Raw genomic sequence first — 24,797 nt, 5'->3', positions numbered from 1 at the left:
CACTGATTAAATCAGAAGTACAGACTGGGAGGAAAAAAAGAAACAACCCATACTGGGACAATGTAAATTTCTCATTATATAAAAATCAGGTCATAAACCAATTTTGTAAATTTAAACTTATCTGTTCAGTGGATTTGGTGCTGTTTCCTCACCTGTAACAGGAGCTGGGTCAGACTGGAGGATCTCCAAGGCCTCTTTTAAAGCTTTTAAATTCAGATGCTATTGATTCGAAGATAAATTTCTCCAGGTTCATACAATTAGGAATTTTTCTACCTGCAGCCAAAATCCAACTCACAGTTCTTGGTATATGCCCAACCACAAGAAGTATGTTGAGCCATCTTTTAAGTTCTTCATCCTGGTCCTTCCATGCATCTGTCCCCTACTGTTTCTACTGGGTCAAAGAATTACCTTTCCACTTCACTATTAACAGCTGTTCTTGGCTTCTGCTGCAACTTTCCTGTGATGTGACGGGGCCTTAGCACATTATTCCAGGGATTTCTTGCTTTCCACCTACTAGATTTTGGGTTCCCTTATTGCAGCAAGTCCCAAGGTTGCTTCTTTCCATCAAAAGTCATATCCTAGAGTTCTGGCCTCTCTCCCCCATTTCTTTTCTAATTTATTTGGTAAGGCCCAATCCCTCATCTTGACCACTGAATTCTAGCACGCACAGACAACCTTTCAGAAGAAGCAAAACTTTTCTGCACAGTAAAAGAGCTTCAGAATACAAGCCAGACCCTGATGAAGAAAATCAATACCATTTCATGCTATTCAGTAAGCTTAGCTCCAGTTCAAAAGTACTTAATCATTCTGCCACTGAGCTGATTTAAATGCATGAAGAGTCCCTTGTAGGTACCAAATGTCACTGCTCTGCCTTTATTCCCTGAGATGCTTTCTAGTTGGTGAAAAAGGCCTGGGTGAGCTTTCTGGTCTTCTCACAACCTCTTCCCTGTTCTTACTCTTATTCATTCATTCATCATTCATTCACTCTGTATGCAGAATCCCACAGGGAAAGTGAGATGCGCAAATTGAGAGACATCTCCATCCCAAGTGCCTGACCTGTGGTACAGCCTTCTGTGCTCAAACTGGACTGATCAGCCACAGTTGTGGGCACACAGTACCTTGACCCCAACACTGTGATGTCACTTTCATCCTCTTTGATGAATATTTACTGCAAAAGTCACTGGGTGGGATTTGTGTGAGATATAAAGAAATATAGAAAATGACTCCTGTCCTATAGTACTTACACTCTTAAAAATAAATTATTAAACAAAAATGTCATTGACAACTTTTGTTTTGACACACCAAATACTCACCTCCCTCACAATGCACAATACCCCAAAGCAATTGAGTAAAACAACATAAATGAGTCATTCCAACTGAAAGTACATTCAACCTTATAGTAATTTTCCATTCATAAAAAGGGAGGGGTGTGTGTGTGTATGTGTGTGTGTGTATGCTTTATGAAGGAATTTACAATATCTCTGTACAAAACATTATATAAGATTAAAATATTAAGTCCCACAAGGTTCAGGATAATGTCTTATCCCAACTTTCTATCCTTGCACACAAAAGGTGCTTAATAAATAAACGTTTCTTGAATGAAAGATATATGTAAACACTGGGTAAGTGTCTCAGATAAGGCATGATATATTATGAACTACATAAATGGTAAAGTCAATATATATTAGTAGAAGCTCAGAGTAAGAAAATAGGATATAATTAGTATAATCAGAAGTATTTCATGAAGATAGGATTGAATTTCACTTCCTACCCAGTTTCACTTCTTTGAACTTGTCCATCATGCCTCCAGGAAACTCCCAGAATCTCCTTTAAGAAGGGCCCCCAGACCAGCCATCTCTTCATTTGTCATCAGGCTAAACTCCTGTGGGGGGCAGCTAGGTGGTGCAGTGGATAGAGCACCAGTGCAGGAGTCAGGAGGACTTGAGTTCAAATCTCACCTCAGACACTTGACACTCACTAGCTATGTGACCTTGGGCAAGTCACTTCACCCCAATTGCCTCATCCTGGGTCATCTCCAGTCATCCTGATGAATATCTGGTCACTGGATGCAGATGGCTCTGGAGGAGAAGTGAGGCTGGTGACCTGCACAGCCCTCCCTCACTCAAAACAAAGTCAAGTGCAAGTCATGTCATTATTTCTCTGATGGCATGGTCTTCCACAATGAAGGACAAACACACACACTCCTGTGGATTTCTCCACCATACCCCTGTAGTGGGTACTTTTGCCTTTCTCCATGTTCTAGGTTCCTTTTCTGCACTGTTTTCCCCCGCTGCATTGTAAGCTCCATGAAGGCAATCATTGTCTTTCTTTTTTGTTTTTGTATCCCCAGTGCCTAACCTAGCACAATGCCTGACACACTGTGGGTCCTCAATAAATATTTATAGACTGTTTATTGACTGAATAAAGTGGGATGGGTATGATTTCAGCAAGTGGGGAGGAGGGGTGATAGTGAGCAGACCAGGAGGGTCATTCTGGTGGAGCAGCAGGGTCCTGTAAGAAAACAGTACAACCTCAGTCTGTAAAGGCAATTCAGGGCCAGAGTTTGGAGGACCTTGAAAGCTGGGATCAGAAGCTCTTATGTACACAATAGGGAATGTTTCAAATTTTGAGTAGGATCAAAACAATGTCTTAAGAAAATTAATCTACAGTATCATGGAGGACAGACTGGAGGAGTAAAAGAGTAGAGCGGGGAGACCAGTTAGGAAATTATTGTAATAATACAGAGATGAGGTAGGAAGGAAAGGAGGAAAGAAGGCAGGCAGAAATAAGCATATCATAGGCACTTTTTATGTGCCAGATACTAGGCTAAGCCCTGGGGATATGAATGCAAGCAAAAAGGCAGGCCCTGCCTGGAAGGAGCTTACATTCCAAGAACAGAAAATAACACTCAAAAAGGAAGCTGACAAAGGCAAGGAGGAAAAAGAGGAAGGAAGGAAGGAGGAAGGTGAAAAGTACCCAACCCAGGGCAGGATTTTGAAGACCAGAAAGTCATGAACTGGGCCAGGAGGAGAATGAAGGCAGGCTAGTCTGGGCTCCTCCCTAAAACGGAACCTCGAGAAATAATTCACCACTATGACAAAGGGGAAAGGTCTATCAGAAGAATATCCCACAATGAGTAGGCTGGTTCCTAATCCTAGGGAAGTTCTGGGATGAACCCTCAGTAGACAAGGTGTGGTTTGAAAGTCCAGAAAGTCAAGGACAAGGTTGGGAGAAGAATGGGGTAAAACTATAGTGGTAGCAATGAAAATGGACATATGCCAAAGACATTTTTAAGGAAGAACTGAAAGGCCTTGGTGTGTTGGTGGGAAGGGAGAGGTAAAGAGAAATTAAAGTTAGAAGTGGTCCCTTGACTTCATGACTCTTGCATGTTTCTCATTTTAGCTGATGGTTCCTAGGTCTTTTCCCACCCCGGACACTATATTTTCTTATAAAATTACTTTCATGACAATAGCATACATAACTACAATTTATAATTAAGTCCCAAAGATTTATATTACAAAAACATACAAATACTTCCTCATTGCTTACATGGTGAAACCCAACTTCCTTATGGCTTGGCTCTAAATCTTTCCACAATATGGCCCCAATTCCCCTTTCCTGTCCCATCTCTTAACTACTCTTTGGTCTGGAGTGTCTCCTCCACCCCTTTTGGGGGAAAGGAAATAGTCTTTCTTATAACTTGTTGAGGAAACTGATGGTCAGTGGGTAAGATTGTGCACATCTGTTTTAAAGTTTTTAATATATTATTGTACCAGAACAATAACTACAGTCAGTTATCCAAGGGAAGGTAATAGGATCTCTATAATCCTGGCCCTTTATGTATCTTTATTGGTTCAACTACCTTAGGAATGAGGGGAAGGGGACCTTTTGGATCATAAATCAATCCTGAAAGTCTGTGAGAGGAGCATTTGGGAAAAAAAAATACTTCTCAGGGAAAGGTTCAAATGATCATCTTTGGATTTCAGAGATACACAAAATCCAGAAACCCTTACTGGCTAATGTTTTGCTTAAAGCAGGAGATAAATGACAAGGGCTGGGTCCATAAATGACACAAACAACCAAAAAGCTTATGGAATTAATTCATCCTTGAATCAAAAACATAACTGAAAACATTCTATACACTGGTATCATTAGTTTATCAAAGAACACTCACACAGCATGACAGAGAGAAGAGGCACTGAAATATTATGATACTAAAAAATTCACTTTTGACAAAAGGCCCAGTTATTCCAGAATAGTGGTGCCAACCTGCAAGCCACAAACTGATGTTGAAAATTACAATTTAAGACTGTTTGCGTTCTGTTGTATTATTCATTTTATTAAATAGTTTCCAATTACATTTTAATCTGGTTCAAATTGGGAGAGTTGCTGGTGGATGGGCCTGGGGTCTACAGGTCAGTTTTATATCTCTGTTCTAAAACATGGTTTTTCTTTTGTAACAAAACATTTAGCAAAACTACAATTTTCCACTTATGAGTTTGACCCTGGAGTGTCAGAACTGTGGCCTCAGGACCCTTTTATTCTCTTGAAAATTGAGCATCTCCTTAAAAGCTTTTATTTATGTGGCTTATACTCTATCAATATTTCTTGTATTAGACATTATTATTATTATGAAAATAGCTTTCACCTCACTGATCCCATGAAAGGGACTTGGGGATCTCTACAGGTCCTGGACCACACTTTGAGAACTATTACCCAAGAATAAAAGCTACTTACTCTTTAAGGATTAAATGGTGAGTTCACATTAGTATAGTTAACTTTGAGAAAGCAGTTAACGTCATCTTTGTAAATAGAGCCACATGCACTGTGACAGTGTGTCAGCAATAAAGTATGTTTTATGTTTTGTTTTGTTTTTTTAAAGAGAGATTGATATACTCTGTGCAGTACAAACTGGTAACTGGCTAGTAAAATCGTGTTAATCTTCAGGGTTAATTTAGGGACCTTGGTTTACTGCAGGATCCTGGTGGCGTTGAGAGTCAAAAAGATATCTTTGGTCAAGTGAGCCATGCAGAGACCTGGAAGACAGGTCACAAGAACTGGAGGCTACTCTCTGACATCATACTTGATCAACTCTGTTGTCTTGACTGTGCTATGCCTCCATTTTACCTATTTCCTAGCCATGGTGTGAAGGTTAGATTAGAAATAAACTATTAAATAAAAGAAAAAAAGTAACATTCTGGGTTTCTTAAGACCAAATAATGTCACTTAATCATTTAACCTCTTTGAAACTCAGTTTCCTCATCTACAAACTGGAGAAATAATACACTGTCTACCCAAAAGGGATATTCTTAGACATAATAACATAATGCATGCAAAAAACTCTGCAAACTTTAAACAGTTACATAAATGTACATTATTATTAGTGCCTAAAGGAGGCATCAGAGTATTGTAACATGTAGGGTAGCCATAATAACTAAAGAGAGATTCTTTTTCTCAGCAAATATGAAAAACATAATAAAAAACAGTTATCATTAAAACACAAGCCATAGCTTTCTGAATTGCCTTCTAATGGGCTGATATTCTTAGGTCACTGCCAAGACCTACTAAGGACAGAGTTCTCCTAATCTTCATTCTGAACCTCTGGTTAGAAATGACTTAAATGAGCACCTTAAGTTTTAAGAAACAAAAACAAAAACTTTCACCTTGCACAATTCTTTTAAAAAAAAAACCAACCAAATCCAACAATCTCCTATTAAACATCCATTTTGTTTTTTATCTCCTTAAACTGGCAGTGAAATTTGACAGAGCTACCATACTTGACAGTGAGATAAGCCCACGTCATTAGGGATGTAAGGACAGCAATATGTAAGTTGCTCATTGCCCAGGCATATATGAAGGAAAGCCAGATTTTAAGCAGACTCCCTTATAAAACTGTCAAACATGGGGGGGGGGGGGGGAAGTCACCAGTTAACAAATAAAGTTTCACAGAACCAATGTCATATACACTGCAGCATCCCTTTCAGCCTCAGCCATGTGTGTTATGTTTATACTGATATATTAAATTATAAAAAAATCCCAAACTACTGTAAAGCAGGATAACAAACAGCAGCTGTGTGAAGGAACTGAGCTCAGCAGAAAGCTCCGGGAATTCCTTTTGTGGCTGGGAGTCAGGCAAGGACTGCATGCAGACCTCCACTGGCAGAGCCAAGGGAACCCGCCTGCAATGAGTGAGCTGAATCAAAGCTTCCCTTTACCTTAAAGAAGCTTCCTCTCTTGTCCTGACAACGGGTAGCCATTGTCAAAGAGGCCATTCTCCCGAGGCAGGTTCCTCTGTGCCCTTCGGACTCCTAAGAGGAGAGACATTTTTAATGGTTAGTCCAGTCTGTAGGAAATTCCTTTCTAAGCCCCAGGAACAGTCACAACAACAGCTCTGCCAAGATCTTTCTTCCGTCAACAACACAGTGCCATTTATTTCCCACCAAAGCCCTTCCGCATCCTTTTCGCCCATTATTTCCTGTAACCATTCTGCTTCAAAAGGCACAGCTACTGGGTACTGCTCCCCATCTCTCTTCTCCCCTTTCCCCTCACCCCAACTTTCCAATGGACACAATATGTCTCAGAGTATTTTTAATGTACTTGTTTAAAAGGAGAAAATGCCAAAACATAATGATGTCCTTGTTTGTTTGCTTGACTTCCATCTAAAGTACAGATAGGACAAATGTTAGATGTCACCACTGACTGCTTCCAAAGATTACAGATTTAATGGGGCTAATTCAAAGCAGGGAAAGGCTAAAGAATGAATGGCACTGTATACCTAGGATGGGGGGAAGATCCTACTTGCTTTAAATTTGACAGTCATTAACTCTGCTTACCCCTAAACTCCAGCAAAGTCCTCAAGGATACAACTTGGGAAGAAATTAGTTCTATTTTGTCTCAAAACTTGAGAGATTTAGGTGAAATGTGATACTATATTGAAGTAATAAACTGTTTTCATTTATCACCAGCAAGTATGTGGAAGTTCATGCATACAGCCTAATGGCAAACCAGGAGGAAAATCAAAGTTTACATGAAAGTGTAGGGGAGATCTTAGATTTGGGACTAGAAAGGATAGATGCTAGGGATCATGAAGACCAAACTCTTTATTTTACAGATGAGGAAAGTGATGGCTCAACACTTATTGAAAGCCACTCAGGTCTAACAGTAGGATTTGAACTCAGATCCTTCTCCAAGAGCTCTTTGCAACCCACCACACAGCCTAAAGTAAATTTACAGGTGAGACAACCACACATCTCTGAACAACATGACTTTGGCAATTCCGGTTTAGAATTTTTCTAAAGTTTTCAAAAAGCTCTCAGTTTTCCTTTCTAGCAAATACACAAACATGAACACACATGGTAAAACACATGTTCCCCCTCACCCATGTATATTTTCTTTGATGAAACTGGAATTTTTTCTGTCAGTTCACTTTTTCAATTGAAATGCAGCAGTGAATCATGATAACAATAAAAATGATAAGTACTACTTTTATTAATGACAAAACTATCACTGTCCCATTGCCTATTCAAGTTGAGTCAATATATGCAGTCTGAGTGAGTCCATTTGAATCTTGATGAGTACGGTGGAAAGACCCAAATATAACACTAACTAAAACCCCTTTAAGTTTAAAGTGTCCCAGCTGTGGTGGGAAAAGGGGCTTTCAAAGGCAGTGCCAGCTGCGTTATCAGTTGACTAAAAGGGTTTGGAACAGCTTTGTTTCCACTATTGGCAGTGTTAAGGAGAGCCAAGCAGGACAAAAGAGACGATAAAGACAGAGCTAAGATGTTCCAAAGCATATAAAAACAGACATAAAGTTAATAGAAGACTGTCTTGAGAGTGAGAGATCAGCCAGCTTGGATGACTTGTTGGGGTATCTGCCCCCTGCTACTGACATGTCCATTTTCATTTGTAGTTATGAGAAGATAGATGAACTCCCATTATGAAAATATATAGAATCCACCCACCCATCCTTCCTGAACTTTCACCCATTTTTAGTAATCTAACTGAGTCTCTTTAAAAGTTCTGAAATGTCATTCTGTATTTCTTTCCACTTGGTGATGCAGCTGGGATAAAAGCCAAAGTTCCAAAAACCTCCTGAGAAAACTCGTTTAGATTTCTAGTCCAATTCTGCTGACTCCAGAGGTTCAGATTATTCAACTCAACATCTGAAATGAGACCAAACTCTGAACCCTTTGAAGTTCATCATTTAATCCGGGAAGTCCATATGCTGGAGAGATACCAAAGAGAAAGCACAGAGCAGGATAGGATCTGCCCAGTAACCTTCGGTAGCATGGAATTATTCATTGACACACAGAGTCACATCAGCAAAGAGTGTACACTCATTCCAACCAAGCTGACTACCTCTAATTTTTTCTTCCCCAGCAGACAATGGAGTGCTACTTAATTTAGGCCTATAAAGAGCTAAGTAACCAATGAGTAAGATTGGGGTAGGGAATCTCTTCTAGATCTAAGTCTCTTAGGCCTGTTTAAAAAAAAAACAAACCAACAACTTTTTGTTTTACTTCCTAACTCTTTTTGATGAGGCATGACAGGAAGCTGCTTTACCTACTGGTCAAGGGACTGTGTTCATATTCTAGAAGTTAAATATTTTACCTGACTTAAATACCTAAAAGACAAATACCTAAGTTAAACCATGCCTCAGTTAAACATGTTGAACTTAGAAATTCCTCTCATATCTGTCTTATTCAATTCAATTCAACAAGCATTTATTATTCATTAATAATTATATTTACTAATTATTATCTACATGTAATGCACTGGGAATATAAAAATAAAACTGAAGCAATGTTTGTCCACAAGAAACTTACATTTTACTAAGGGATGCAAGTAAATAAACAAAAATAAATACATGATAATCAGATGATGAGGAAGAAAACTCCAGATTACTAGAGTGATCAGAAAAAGGCTTCCTGGAGGAGGTGGAACTTGAGTTGGTCCTTGAAAGAGGACAGGAGGTGAAGTGTGGGGAGTGTTCTTCAGGCAAGGGGTACAGTTCAGCCTGCCGAGGCACAGGAGCAGGACATTAAAGGTCAAGTATCATCAAGTAGGAAGAAAGGAAGACAAGGAACAGGGACAGATAAGAGAGATAAGGTAAGGATAGGGACTGGAACTATGATGAGATGAACTCCCAGATACAGAAATTCTTTATATATCAATGCATGTTGAAGCCTTCTCAGAAATTTACAGTCTCAAAGAATGCCTAGAGCACTGATTGGCCAAGTGACTTGCCCAGGATCACACAGCCAGGATAAATCAGTCAGAGAGGCAGGACTTGAAACCTAGTCTTCCTGTTTTTAAGACCATCTCTTTAGTTATAGATGCAAAATAGCATATATAGAATGCCATAATACTTGACAAAATGTTATCCTATTTAATTATATTCTACACCGTAAGTGAGTACCTCAATAAGCCTTAGCCTAATGAGGTCAAGGTCTCCCATTGCATCCTGGGCTGTCTCTGTCATCCTGATGAATATCTGGTCACTGGATCCAGATGGCTCAGGAGGAGAAAGTGAGGCTGGTGACCTACACAGCCCTCCCTCACTCAAATCAAAGTCAAGTGTAAGTTATATCATCATTTCTCTGATGGCGTGGTGCTCTTCAAGAATGAAGGACCAACATAACAAGCATGAGAATGGAAGCAATGTAAACAATAAGTATACAAGTTAAGCTGGAGTCAGACAAGGAAATTATCTGTGAGTGTGTTTTGTTCTCTTAATAGACTTTAAGCTCCATAAGAGCAAGGGCCACGCTTGTCATCCTAAGTATATAGTACGTCATCTTCTTAGATCTGTAGGTAATAAATGTCTGAGGAAATGAACTGAAAAAACCTGGTCCCAGGTAGAAAGAAAGAGAAAGTATTAGAAAAGGCCTCTAATTTTAGAGCAACAAGGTGAACTCCTGACAATACAAGAATTAAGTTCAAGTACAATTTAAGGGAGATCATCAGGTCAGTGATGAAAATTCCTCCTCCCCTCCCCCCCTTTTTTAATTTTGGCATTAAGTTATTAAAATCCAGCATTTGGAATGGGGAGGTTAATTTAAGGACTAGACTGTTAAAAGTTAATTTCTACCAGAAACCTCAAACTATTATATTTTGGATCAATCATTAATAGGGACTTAATTTTATAAGACCTCAGATTCTTCTCCCTTCCACCAGTAGCTTCAAATACTTCCCCCCAGAACTTTTATTTGAGGACCATCCAATAATGAGCTAGAATCAAGAAGCAAAAATGCAGCACATTGGAGTTCCTGTGCAAGCTCTCCCCACTGACAACAGCATTTTACCTTCATTTTCCCCCTGGTTTTCTTTAAAGTGTACCAATAATTCTTAAATATGGAAAAAGAGACATTCCAGAGATTCTTCTAGATGCTAAGCACTAGCAAAAAAGTCTTCATCTGAGCTAAAAGACACCAAAAAGCTGTCAGGCCTCTTTCAATCAGGTTACTGAAGTAACATAAGCTGAGCTTGCTGATCTGCTTGGATCCAAAGGACCAAGACAGGAAGAATGCATTTGCCACCCAGTCCTTCATTCATTAGTCCCACAATATCTTCTATGGCAAACCAAGCTACCTCTATGGATGGAGTGATGTAAAATACACCTATGATGTAAACATGGACTGGTTCCTTAAACTGTGTAAAAAACACACTGTGACCAAACTCCCCACTTCACTTAGGGTCCCTGGGCTTATTCTTTTTTGAGTAAGGCAAAATCAGGAGGTGAGCTGAGGTTCAGTGCTTTGCCTGAGGTTACCCAGCAAGTTATGGACAGGCAGGGATTAGAACTGTGAGTTCCTGAATTTCTAGTTCACACAAATCAACAAACCGTGAAATGGTCTAAGGCTAAAACACTGGAACCTCTCCATTTTTCTCTCTCCTTGGCTGACTGCCCACCAGAACACTGAATGCATAAGGGAGCAAAGTGCTGTGGAAGGTCTGAGTCAAATTAAGGTGCCTCCCTATCGTTTCTTTTTCAGTTTTTCAGACTTCATCCTTTCCCTCCAATTTGCTGCAGCTTCAAAATATAAAATCAAAACAAAGGTGATGGCTCAAATTATATTAAAAGCAACAGCTTACGTATGCCATATCTATTTAATTTGGATGCAATTTAGTACAGGGGATAGCGTGCTAGACCTGCAGTCAGGAAAATCTGAGTTCAAATTTGGCCTAACACTTACTAGTTGTGTGACCCTATGCAAGGCACTTAACCTCTGACTTCCTCAGTTTCTTCAACTGTAAAATGGGGACAATAATAGCACCTACTTCCCAGGGTTGGGACTGTAAGTAACTTGAGGCCAGGCAATGTCTTTTGCCTCTTTTTACATCCTCAGCATTTAGCACAGTGCCTGGCACATAGTGAATATTTAACAAATGCTTACTGGTTGATTAAATTAATGTTTGTAAAGTGTTTTGAAAATCTTATAAAGGCTTTCCATATACCTGATTTATCAGTTAAAAAGCTCTATCTAGTCTAGGAATTTTATAATCACTTTCAACAGCCCTTCATTTTTTGCAATAAAGCATTCTATTTTCATTTCTACCAACCTTGAGCACATACACCCATGTAACAGATATGATTCACCTATGTCATGTTTTCCTTGATCATACTGCAATGGCTTATTTCCAATCTCCATTTTTAATAATGTAAATTGATACTGAAGGTCCTTATATAGTACCTTCCTGAGACCAAGGAGATATGTAAATACAATTACAAATATGGTCCATCCAAGGTCAAGGCAGCAGAAGAAAGCAATTTATACAGGCTGTTATGTCAGGACCAAGTCTGGGAAATGAACCTCATCTTTCCCCATCTGTTCCTATAACCAGCCTGAGCTGCATCGTATGCACACACTTGCCCCCTTTCACTTCCCAAATGTTTATGATTTGAAACTTTAGGATTTTATTAAGCGAGGCAAAGCAAGCTAGGAAATGCTTTAAGCGCATGCTCTTTGCATAGACAAAGTTAAGGGTCTGTGACTGTCTCTGTGATTATCTTCCTATGACCATGGATTTTACAAATTGGACAGAAAAATTCATTCCAAGCTCAAGCTTAATATTCTAGTTATGATTCAAGTTATGTGAATAGATAAAAAAAATCCTGTCTCCCTATCTGCGAATGGTTTTTACTTGGCTCAACATTTAAACTTTTTCTTTTTTTCTTTCATTTTTAAAAGAAAGTCTGAAGTTAAATTCAAAACTTGGATACACACTTGGATGAAAACATTTGACAGATAACTAGAAGACTTCTTTTCCAGCTCCACTGTTATCTCCCTGGGTTTGTGAATATTTCTCTTACATGCTTAATGCCTCAGTTGTCCTAACTATAATGGAAACAGTAATACTACAGTGTTTATTAAAGGGGAGCAACGGTATTTACTAAAACATTCTGTGTTTGAGTTCCTTCTTTGAACGAAGAGCGAGTTAGGTACGCAGGAACCATGTGCGTCCATAGATAGGATGAAATATGGCAATGGTCAGCAGGATGACTCTCAGAGGAACTGTCCCCAGTGGGACTCAAAGGCTTCTTTGGATTCATGCCAACTCTTCAATCTGTTTGTCAGGCACTCAGCACAGGGATGCTGTAGAGCAGTTCTGTGATTCTGCTTGCCTGTAAAGTATTATCACGAAGTAACTGCACAATGACAATATTAGTCAGAATATTCTTTGGTATATGGCTTTTCTGGCTGTCATATATGGAAGCAAGTGAAATGTTTCTGCTTTTCTCTTTATACTCCTACCCCCCCAGGGATCTCTATCACAATCACTGATAGTCTTGCAAAGGGGATTACAGTTCCAGCAAAATGTTTCTGAGAAGGGGGTGGTGATATGACATGGAACATGGCTACCACTAATTCACTTCCTTCCTCCTACTTATGGGAATTTATCAAGCCCCTGTTACGTGGAGAGAACTGTGCAAGGCTCTAAGGAGATACAAGATTTAGGTAAGATATAGTCCCCGTCCTGATGGGGACCAGTTTCATTTTTTGTCCTTGTATCCTCAGCACCCTGCATAACGCCTGGCACATAAGTAGGCACTTAATAAAAACTGGCTGAACTGTATTAAAGAGAAGCAAATACAGATAACTATAATGGAAAGTATGATACAATTTATTACAAGGATGAGGAGAAAAGTGCCATGTCTGAAAGAAAAGCATATTACCAACAGGAGGCATCAGGGAAAGACTTCATGCATGAGGGTGTGAGGGTAGGAAAGCAGGCACTGAGGGGGAGGGAGGACATTCCAGCTGTAGAGAACTAAGTGAGCAAAATTACAAAGGCAGGAGAGCCCTGAACATGTCTAGGCAATCCAAAAAAGGTCCATTTCGACTGAACTGTAAATTAACGGATGAGACTACAGAAGCAGGGTGGTGCCCAGGTGTGGTAAGTGCCTTGAACACCAGGAAAAGAAGTCTGAACTTTACTTAATAAGCAACAGGCAACCACAAAAGATTTGAGCAGGTTAGCATGACTATATAGCATGATGATATAAGCTTAAGAAAGAATAATCTAGCAATAGTATAAAGGATGGACTGCAGGGAAAAGAAAAGAGATGCATGAAGCCATTTAAAAAATTTTTAATTTCTGATATTTTTAGTACTATGGACAACAGGCTGGGTGTGTGTTAATCAGGGACTGTAGCAGGGTAGTGGCAGTAGGAGCAAAGAGGAGGCAATAGATGTAAGTTCAAGATTGACAGAGCTGCCATCATCTCTGTATATGAAAGACAAGGAAAAAAGACAGAGTCCAGGATAACATTAATACTAGAGACATGAACTTGGAAGTCAAAGGAGAGCAAATTTGGGGTGAAAGGGAACAGTTTTGGGCCTGCTGTATTTGAGGAACTAGTGAAACAATCACAGGGAAATGTCCTGCAGGAGTTTGGAAATATAGATTTAGGACTGATTCATAGAGATGATAGTTGTCATCCTGGGAAAGAGTGAGACTGTCAAGAAAGAGGCTGGGAGATACTGTGGTTGAATGGGAAAGGTTCTGGATCTGGAGTCAAAGCATCTTGTTCAGTGTTGGTTCGCTACTTATTACCTGTGAGACCACAGGCAAATTATGTTATCTCTTTGGGCCTTCCACTGTAGAATGAGAGGGTTGAACTAGATAGAGAACATGCAAATATGCAAGGCATACTTACGTAGGAGATAAAATGAGAACCTGTAAATAGCTTTATAGCTAGAAATGTCTAGAATATGAGCTAAAAGTGCCAAGAACATGTGTGTTTGTAGCATCTAGGTGGCTTTAGTGTATTGAGTTCTAGATCTTGAATCAAAAAGACAAAATCGAACCTTGAGTACTTACTAGCTGTATGGTCTTGAACAAATAACTTAATGTCTACTTGCCTCAGTTTGCTTGTCTGTAAAATGGAAATAATAAAAGCACCTATCCCAAAGGTTGTCATGAAGATAAAATGTGATAATATCTGTAAAGCACTTTGTAAACCTTAAAACACAATATAAATTATATGTACGTATATATGTATACATACATACAAAGATATATATTATACTTCCCTCTTATACTTTAATATTACTATTAAATAGAATTGTAGAACTACAAAGGACAAAAGGTACTGCCTAATGCAACCTCCTCATTTTAAAGATGAAGAAATAAAGAGTATTAGAGAAATTGAGTGGTTTATCCAAGTAGCCTATCACACAGCAAACAAGTACTAGAATCAGAGCCATAACCCAGGTCTTTTGATTTTTAGTTCAATATTCTTTCTATTATCCTACCTTTTCCCCCGCTAGGAGCAATGAAATGACCCACAGCAGATGGAATACAAGAAATATCACATTTTCCAAATGCCTTAGCATCTTTATTTCAAAGAGAATCTGAAGGTTCAGACACCTTGAGCCACCACTACATACGACAATCAATAAAGTGATAAACCTACTTTCTGTAGAAGTCAGTTAGTCAGTCAACAAACGTTTATTAAAAGCTTACAATGTGCCAAGTACTGTGCTAAGCACTGTGAAAGAGAGAAAGGCAAAAACAGTCCCTACTCCCAAAAAGCTTACATCCTAATGGGGTAGATAACATGAAGTAAGGAAGACCTAGCCTAAGTCTCTCCTCTAACACTGGCCTTGTGATCCTGAGCAAGCCACTTGACTTGGAAGGGGCCAACAAATACTGGTGGAACGTCTCTGGGAGATGTACAAATGAAGAACATTCAAGGAACAATGGTTTAATAATATAACAATAGCTTGCTTTAAAAAAAAACACTTTAAGGTTTGAAAGAAATGTTTTATAAATGTTATCTCATTTTTTCTTCACAATATCCTTGGGAGGTACCTGCTATTATTTTCATTCTTTTACAGCTGAGGAAACTGTGTCTGATAGAGGTTAAGTGACTTGCCCAGGAACACATAGTTTTTTACATATCTTTTATAAGTCAAATGTGAACTCTAGATCCAGCCCTGTATCCACTGCACTACCTAGAGAACAGACTATAAGACAGATTCACACACAAAAAAATCGGTATTTCCATAGATCAACCATCACAGAAATAGGAGAAATTAGGAGGGGAAATGGAATTTTCAATAATGGCAAAAATGATCAAACATTTTGGCATAAATGTCCTAAACACATATAAGATCTATATAATGAAAGCAATAAAAGCAACTTTAAAGTAAGAAAGAACTCACTGGAAAACCATAGAATGTGTAGGGCTTGGTTAAGTCAAAATACTAAAAAGGTCAACACTACTGAAATAACTTAATAATTTAACATAGTTCCAATCAAAACACTGGGTTACTCCATCAGAGTAAACTGATAAAACTCATAAGGAAGAAAAAAACAGAAGAAGATACTAAGGAGAATTATGAATAATAAAAAAGGAAGGGGGAATTACATTGCTTGATTTCAAATTGTATTTTGCACAGTTATCAGAATTACCTGGTACTGGATTTTTAAAATACAAAAACAGATCAATGGAAAACATATACAATTCAAAATCAGAACTAAAGGAATAAAATAAACGTGCTAGAAAATCCACCATTATAAGGCATACTTCCAGTTATGAATTATTAGGATGATCATGTTTAAGTAATCATGGATCTCACCAATTAGACCTGTAATATTCTGGGGTTTGATACAGTCAGTCTAATATCACCCCAAATAGAAGTCTCTATAAGACCTCACTCATGTCAGGGAATTCCTTTTCCATCTTTACTCCCTGCTGGACATACTTTACAGCTTTACAGAGCATGAATGTCCTTATTCTGTGCCTCATATGATTATGAAAATTCTGATCTGTGTTTACATTTGGTAAGGAATCTTGTATTCATTTCACGAGCTCTTATCAAGCACTTGCTATGGACAGGGTACTGTGCACAGGAGATGTAAGGACAAAAAGACAAAACAGTTCTTGATTTCCAAGAACTTAGATTCTATTGAAGTGAAAACAATGTGGACACAAAATGGATACAAAATTTGTACAATGTGGATACAAAGTATTTTCTGGGCAGAAAGTACCAATACCAACAGCGAGCTCAGCATTTGAGCTGAGTCTTGAAGGAGGAACCTCACAGAGTCTGAGGCAGAGCTCATGGGGATTTGTATTTGAGGCATGAGAAGGGTGTTGTTGTGTTTGTCCTTTGTTCTTGATTAGGACCATGACATTAAGATGATGACATGACTTGCAGTTGACTTTGATCTGAGTGAGGGAGGGCTGTGCAAGGTCACCAGCCTCACTTTCTCCTCCTCAGCGATCTGGGTCTACTGGCCTGATATTCATCAGGATAACTGGAGATAGCCCAGGATGCAATATGAGATCCTTGTGCAAAGGAGCCAAGACAGTGAAGAATACCATGTTTTTCTGGAATGTACTGTCTAATAGAGAGCAGCATGCAATAATAAACCTTGGGATGATAGGCTCCAGACACAATGTGAAGGTCCTTAACAGCCAAACCAAGGTGTACAGTATTATGGGGACAAAAGAGAATTGTTAGATTTTCTTGCCCAAGGCAGTGACAGGGTCAGATGTGTACTATGGGAACATCACCTTGACATCACTTTGTAAGGACACAAGGAAACCAATTAGCAAACTACTGCAGAAGTCCAGGTGATAGATGACAAGATTGTGAACCTGGTGGGTGGCACTCTAAGTTACGTAATCTTAATGTACGTATGAGTGATTTTTCACTGCAGTAGAAGCCTTTAAATTGTCCTCTACTGAATCAAATATTTCTTTGTGATCAATAAATAAAAAATGTAACAGGACCTCATATTCTTTGTACCTTTTAGGGATATGTATGACTGCAAGATGTACTCTTGAATAAAGAGTTGTTGGTAAAAGATTAGCTGTTTCCTGTTAAAATTTTCATAGTTTTCAAGTAGATCATGCCCATATACATCTTAAATACTTAATTCACCCAAAATTCATTCAACAAATCAAGTCAACAAACATTTATTAAGCTCCTACTCTATGTGCTAGGTGCTGTGCTAATCACTGGGGATATAAAGAAAAGCAAGAGATTGTCTCTGATCTCAGGGAGTTCCCAGTCTAATGGAGGTGACAACATTAAAATAAACAGAGGATAAATTAGAGGTTATCCCAGAAGGAAGACACAAAAGATTGAGGAGGACTGAGAAAGGCTTCAAAGGAGGGGGGACTTTAGATGACACTTGAAGGAAATCAGAGAGACTGGAAGGTGATAATTCCAGTCATGGAAACAGCCAGTGACAGCTGTGGACAGCTAGTGTGCCCAGAGTTGAGAGTCAGAGTGTCTTGTGTGAGAAATATGTCAAGGGAAGTAAGAAGACTGGATAGATAGGAAGAAGTCAGGCTATGAAGATTTTTAAAAGCCAAACAGAGGGGTTTATTTTTGATATCAGAGGGAATAGGGAGCTACTAGAAGTAATTGAATGGAGGAAGGGGGCTGAGGACATGCATGAGATTTGGGCCTTAGGAAGATCAAGCTGAAAGTTAAGTGGAGAAGGGACTGGAGAGAAGAAAGACTAGTGGCAAGAAGACCAACCAGAAGGCTATTCTTAGGGGTCAGGAAATGAGGGCACCATCAGGCTGGGACATTTATTAAGCGCCTCCTATGAGGGGAAACAATATGTACATAGAAAAGTAAATGCAAAGAAATTGGGAAGAAGGCACTAGAATATGGAGGGAATCGGGACAGGTTTCTTGTAGGAGATGGCACTTCACAGGAGCTTTGAAGAAATCAGGTAGGCAAAGACACAGACAGACTCAGACACTCTTCTAGAAGAGGCCTTTCTGAGCAGAACCAGGAGAGCTTTGTACACAGCAACAACCACAGTGGGTGAGAAATTTTTCTGGTAGACTTAGTCCTTCACCACAATGCAAGGACCTAAAAAATTTCCAATGGACTCTTGAGGCAAAATGCCTTCCCTGTTCAGGGAAATAACTATGGAGCTGGATCACAGAATGAAGCAAACCATTTTCTCTTGTGTTATGTTTTGTTTTTCTTTATGGTTTCTCCCATTTATTTTAATTCTTCTATGCAACATGACTAAGGTGAAAATGTATTTAATAAGAATGTGTAGAACCTATATAAGGTAGCTTGCTGTCTTAGGGATGGAGGGGGAAAGAAGGTGGAGGGAGAAGGGAAAATCTAAGATATATGCAAGTGATTGTAGAAAACTGACAACAAATTAAAAAAAATAGAAGAGGTCTTTCCTAATCTCTCAGTTGCTTGTGCTTCCTCTGTCTCTCCCCAACTCAAGGGCGTGCATGTGCACATGTGTGTATTATATTTACTTTATCTGTGTATATTTCTTTACTCCCCAATAGAATATAAGGTCCTTAGGGAGAGATACTCTATACTCTCTCTCCTCTTTGTATTTGTATCTCTACTACCTAACATGGTGCCTTAGACCTAGCAATGTCCTAAGAGACGCCTGTTGAAACTTGGCCTTGGAGAAGAAATGAGAAAATTTACCTTCATTCTTCCTTTGAAGTCTGCCAGTCAACAAGGCAAAAAGAGGTACTATGTGCTAGGCAATGTGCTGGGTACAAGGGATACAAAGCAAGACAAAAAAGAAGGGAACTCGAGGGGTCTGAACATTGCATATTATGTCTGACTTGGATGATGCATTGTTTAGCGTGCTGAACTGCTTCTTCTCCCCTCCCCCCCCTTTCTTTTTTATTCTTTTTGCAAAAATGGTTTGATGGGTAGGGGAATGAAGAGGGATATATAAAGAAATTACGATGATGTAAAAACAGAAAGATAGAAGCAGAATGTCATCTAGGAAAGGTCAAAATTAAATCAAATCAATAAGTCTTGAAGTAAGCCTTCCAGGGGTTGGGGGGGAAGATGAAAACTGTGTGTTGGAACAATCTTATTTGATTTTTTTATAACTGAACTAGAAAGAGATGGGAACAAAAAGCTTTCCTTCTGTATTGGTCCAGTTCTCCAGTAAGAATCACTGCGCTTCTGTAAGCCATTTACACTGACACAGAGAATTTTTTAGATTTAATTTTTTTCAAAGTTACAGTCAAGATCTATGAAATTTTTGAAAAATGGAATATAAGTTTGAACATCATGGAATAATAGATACAATAAAGCGGACCCACATTGCAGATCTGAGAAACATTTTATGCATATGCATGAAGAAGATTATTAGTTCAAGGAATCCTATGGCTCCATTGGTCTTTTCTTCAGAGATACCTGGGAGCTAGCATGATATAGTGAGGAAAGGCACTGCTTATGAATTCAGGAGAACTGAGTTCAAATCCCACCTCTGCTATTTATTACTGACATGACATTGGGCAACATGGAGTATGGGATAGGAAGCAATGATCTAATAAGTAACTGGGTAGAGAGTTGGTCTCAAACTCAGGAAGACATAATGTCAATTCAATTCAATAAATACTTATCAAGTGCCTACTATGTGCCTGGCACTATGCTAAATACTGGGCCTCCGCAACACATTGGCTATAATCCCTTGATCAAGTCACTTAATTGCTCAGTGATCTAAGCAACTCTCTAAGCCTATAAATTACAGAGAAGGTACTGAGCTGCATTAGCAGAGGTAGTTTTTTGATCCAGACTTTCCCAGTACTAATTGAAATCATAGGTCTGGACTCTATTCCTTTCCTCTATTACATTAGGCAAGTCATTTTAACCTTTGGGCCTCAGCTTCCTTATCTATAAAATTAGAGAGCTGGACTAAATGAACTCCAAGATCCCTTCTAGTTCTAAATCCTCTAATCCAACGATTCTTTGCCCAGCCCTGTTTTTTACTCTATAATCTTCTGTCCAACTATGCTGCTAAACTTTTGCTGTACTCAAAGTGCATTTTTAATGCCAGAGATCTCAAGGCATATGTAGCAACTATCAAATCACTTTTTTATACCACAATAAACAAAAGAATGCCCATTAAAATTGAACAAATCAACTTCTCCCCATGGGAGTGGGCTCAAAAATTCAAATCTAAGCCAAAACTGGAGGCATTGAGAGATGGAATGTATAAAAAATTCCAAAGAGTTATATTACTTGTAAAAAAATGTAACGCATCTAGTTCTCCAAGTTTTTTGGTGCAAGAAACTCTCAGCAGAGGCACATTTACTGGCTGATTCCCAAATGAAATAAAAATAAGAGGACAATGTCTCTAAATGTTGTATAAACATAAAATAAGCAACAAAATCTAGTAAACTGCCATGAGAAGGCAAAGGAAAATATATATCATGGCTATGAGAATACAGGGTAATATCACTATCCAGTAGTAATTACTTGGAAATGCTTTAATATTCCAAATAATTTCATATTCAAAAGTCTAATTGCAGGTGGATCAAAGTACCAAGGAGGTAGAAATGTAGTAGAAAATCATATTTCCAATATGAAATAGATAAAACATTTTAAAATACATATGCCAGGCAAGCTGCTAAGTGCCAGAGATAAAAATACAAGCAAGACAGTTCATATCCTCAAAGAGTTTACATTCTAATAAGGGGAAAACACATAGAGGAGCTGGAAGAGGGCAAACAAAATGGTAAAGAGCCATTCAGTTAAAGGAACTAGGAATATTAATCTGGAGAAAACAATGAAGAGAATATTAACTGTTGTCATGCTGTCAAGGGATGTCTAGTGGACAAAGGATTAGACATTATTTGGCTGCCCCCAACTTCACCTCAGTGGACAAAACTCAGAACAAAAGATGAACATTGCAAGGAAACAGATCTTGTCTTTATGGAAGACTTCCTAACAAAATTCTTTCAAACTGGAGTCACCTTAGGAGATAATGGATTGTTGTGGTTGTTCAGTTGTTTTCAGTCTTGACCAACTTTTCACGTCCCCATTTGGGGTTTTTTGACAAAGATACTGAAGTGGTTTACCATTTCCTTCTCCAGCTCATTTTACAGATGAGGAAACTGAGGCAAACAGGGTTAAGTGACTTGCCCAGGGTCACATAGCTAATAAGTGTCTGAAACAGATTTGAATTAAAAAAACATGAGTCTTCCTGACTTCAGGTCTGGCATTCCATTGTGCCACCTAGCTGTCCAGATAATGGATTATTCCTCACTAAAGAATTTAATTGAAAGTTGGTTATGAGGGACTGGAATGACTCAGAGTAGTGAAAAAGAAGGTATTATTATGCCTCTTTTCTACTCTTTAGTATTTAAATGAATCTATGATCTCATCAATGTGGGTCCCTCCTATACTGGTACAGCACAAAAATCTAGGCCAGTCTTACATATCCACCCTCCTCTATGGAGGATCTCCCCAACATAATAAAGGCCTCCTTTAGTTATGTCAGCATTCTACGGGCACTGTTGCAGCATTCGTGTTATCCTTCCCTCTCATCACATGGTAAACCCAAACCCTTCTCTCATCATATATTCTTGATGTCTTTTATTTCTTCTTTGGATGTCATTATTGAAGTCATTCGTACTCTAAGGCCTATTCTTTCGATTGGTCAACCCCTAGCCTGGACCACTAATTCATGAGAGGACCAGACTTCTCCATCTTTTCACCAGAAGCCTTAGACCTTACCTGCTCTCCCACAGCACCCTCTTTCAGCTTCTCTATGTGTTTTCCCCTTATTAGAATGTAAACTCTTTGAGGATATGAACTGTCTTGCTTGCATTTTTATCCCCAGCACTTAGCAGCTTGCCTGGCATATGTGTTTTAAAATGTTTTATCTATTTAATGTTGAAAATATGATTTTCAACTATATCCCTACCTCCTTGGTACTTTGTCCTTCTCAAATGTGGTAGCCCAAACTGAATACAATACTCCGTATGTAGTCTGGCCAGGGAAGAATACAATGGGATGATCCTTCCAGCATTCCAGACAAGATAGCCCTATTAATTTAGTATAGAATCACATTCAGTTGTTTGGCCGATGAGTACTAGTTGGGTGACGTTGGGCTAGTCACAACCATTCTTAGCCTCAGTTTCCTCATCTGTAAAATAGGAGGAACCAATAACATGCAAAGTACTTTTAAAATCTTAAAGTGTTTTATAAATGCTACTAGTTGCTATCCATGGATCAGTTTAGCTCTGTGTCAGCTGTGCTGCTCTTCCATTTACATTGCGGTAGTCGTATACGTTGTTTTCCTGGTTTTACTTCATTTTGCAATGAACTCTCTTATACTTCTCTATATTATTTCTATTCACCATTTATTATGGAGCTGCCAAATTCTATCACATTCTGGTTATTAATTACTGAAACTAAGAAACATGGAGGTAGCTTGGTACAATGAAAAGAGCCCGGGCTTAGCAGTCAGAAGGCCTGGGTTCAAATCCTGCCCTGACATTTACTTCTTACTTGACCTTAGGTAAATCATTTAGTCTTTGTTTACCTCAACTTCCTCATCTATAAAAAGAGATTAGCCTTGTTGGTCCCCGAAATCCATTCAGCTCTAGATTTATGCAACGTTGTTTCAGACAGCTGGTGACGAAGTTGTTGTTACTTAGTCATTTCAATCAAGTCCAACCCTGTGTAGACCCCTTTGGGGTTTTCTTGGCAGAGATACTGGACTAGTTTGCCATTTCCTTCTTTAGCTCATTTTACAGATGAAGAATTGAGGTAAAAAGGGTTAAGTGACTTACCCAGGGTCATACAGCCTGTAAGTATCTGAGACCAGATTTGAACTCAGGGAGATGAGTCTTCTTGACTCCAAGTCCAGGGGTCTATGCACTAAGCCATCTAGATGACCCTTGTCAGGAAGACCCGAGTGCAAATCCTCCATAGCTACTAACTGTGTGACTTAGGCCTTTTCATTTAACTTGTCTGCCCCAGTTTCCTCAACTATAAAATGAGGATGATAATAGTGCCTATCTTGCAGGGTTATTGTAAAGATTAAATAAGATAATTATTTTATTAAAAGTTAAAATAAAACATTTAAGATATTAAATATCAAAATTTTATTATATTAAATTTAATATTAAATTATAATAAAAATTAAAGATAATAATTCTAAGTGTGCCTGGCACATAGCAGATGCTTCAAAAATATTTGTTTACTTTCTTTATTCCTTGAGGGCAGGGACTAGGCTTTTTGTTCATTTTTTTATATACTCCAGTGGTTTTTTCAAGATGAATAATAGTTGAAATCTTGTCTCTAATTCCAAATAAAAAAGAAAGGTGAGGTTTGAAAACCGTATAAAACTACCTTGTAAATCTAAAATAAGTGCCCATCATCTCCCACCTTACCCAGCTATCCTCAAGTAGTTACATGGGAAAGATTACCTCAAGAGAAAGTCGCTTTCTTTAGTCTTTTCTAGGGAAGTCAACTCTACATGAAGACTCAGGTTTGGGAGTTCAAGTTTGGCCTCACATACTTGCTGTGTGACTCCAGGGCAAGTCATTTAATCCTGTTTGCCTCAGTTTCTTCATCTGTAAAATGAGCTGGAGAAGGAAATGGCAAATCACTCCAGTATCTTTGCCAAGAAAACCCCAAATGGGGGTGGGGGGGAGTTCATGAAGAGTCAGACATTAATGAACAACAACAGCCCTACAACCCTCAGCCAGATTGGGGGCTTCTAGATTGGGGGCTAATCCTTTTATCTTCCAAAAAGCTCCTTCTAGCAATTAATCAAGCAATCAAGAAAACAAGCAGTTATTAAGTGGTTACTATGAGCCAAACAGTAATCAAAGCACTGAAGACACAAAGATAAAAGTGAAAAACAGGTCTCACTCTCCAAGAGCTTATATTCTAATGGGGGAGATGAAACGCACACGCATTAGAACATAGGGAACATACACATAATGAATACAGGTTTGAGAAGGGGTACTCTCGCATCTGAGCAGTCAGGAAAAGTCCTATGAATTAAGTATAACTTGAGTTGAGTGCTTAGAAGAAACTAAGAATTCCAAGATTTTCAAAGTGAGAAAGAAATGTTTTCTAAGATATGGGGGATAGCAAGTATAAAATCACAGAGACAGAACATGGAAAACCCATGAAGTCAGGCAAGGGAGTGAAGTATTAGAACATGGATACCTGCTGTTTCTGTGTCTGTTTGGGACCAACTTCAAGGAGAAAAAAAAGAATTCAGAAGTATAAACATGTAAAGAAAGCTGGTACCTTAACATGCCTGTGAGTTTCAGGTGCTTCCCTAGAGACTTTGGGAAATTACCACTTGACTGGTTCACCTATGGCTTCTGTCTTTGCCCTGGATTTCTCTCAGGGTACATCCCCACAGAGCATGACATCAGCCAAAGAGATTCAGTAGGTCATCTCTCGTTGCTCTTGCATGAGCCAGGGATACAATGTACCCACCTATGGCCTCCTCATTTCTGTCTTTCCAAGTTGCACACTAGATCCTGGCCTCGGACCTCTGACCTCAAATTGCCA

The 24,797-nt window shown here is 38.8% G+C and overlaps 1 protein-coding gene across 10 annotated transcripts in view; it reads right to left on the bottom strand.

Moving 5' to 3' along the window:
* The window catches only part of RIN2 (Ras and Rab interactor 2), a 244,203-nt gene that overhangs the window by 97,558 nt on the left and 121,848 nt on the right, over positions 1-24,797 (bottom strand). For 9 of the 10 annotated variants that reach the window (XM_072634569.1, XM_072634565.1, XM_072634562.1 and 6 more), the window contains one exon: positions 6,216-6,308. In XM_072634569.1, coding sequence (XP_072490670.1) covers positions 6,216-6,272 — 57 coding nt within the window. In that variant the 5' untranslated portion in view covers positions 6,273-6,308. Of the gene's footprint in view, positions 1-6,215; positions 6,309-23,692; positions 23,852-24,797 lie in introns of all 10 variants that reach the window. The other variant, XM_072634564.1, reaches the window with a different exon arrangement.

Source organism: Notamacropus eugenii, chromosome 1, assembly GCF_028372415.1.
Source record: "Notamacropus eugenii isolate mMacEug1 chromosome 1, mMacEug1.pri_v2, whole genome shotgun sequence".
NCBI classification, from domain to species: domain Eukaryota; kingdom Metazoa; phylum Chordata; class Mammalia; order Diprotodontia; family Macropodidae; genus Notamacropus; species Notamacropus eugenii.
The sequence above is the reverse complement of the archived record's forward strand: the minus strand, read 5'-3'. Positions and strand labels throughout refer to the sequence as shown.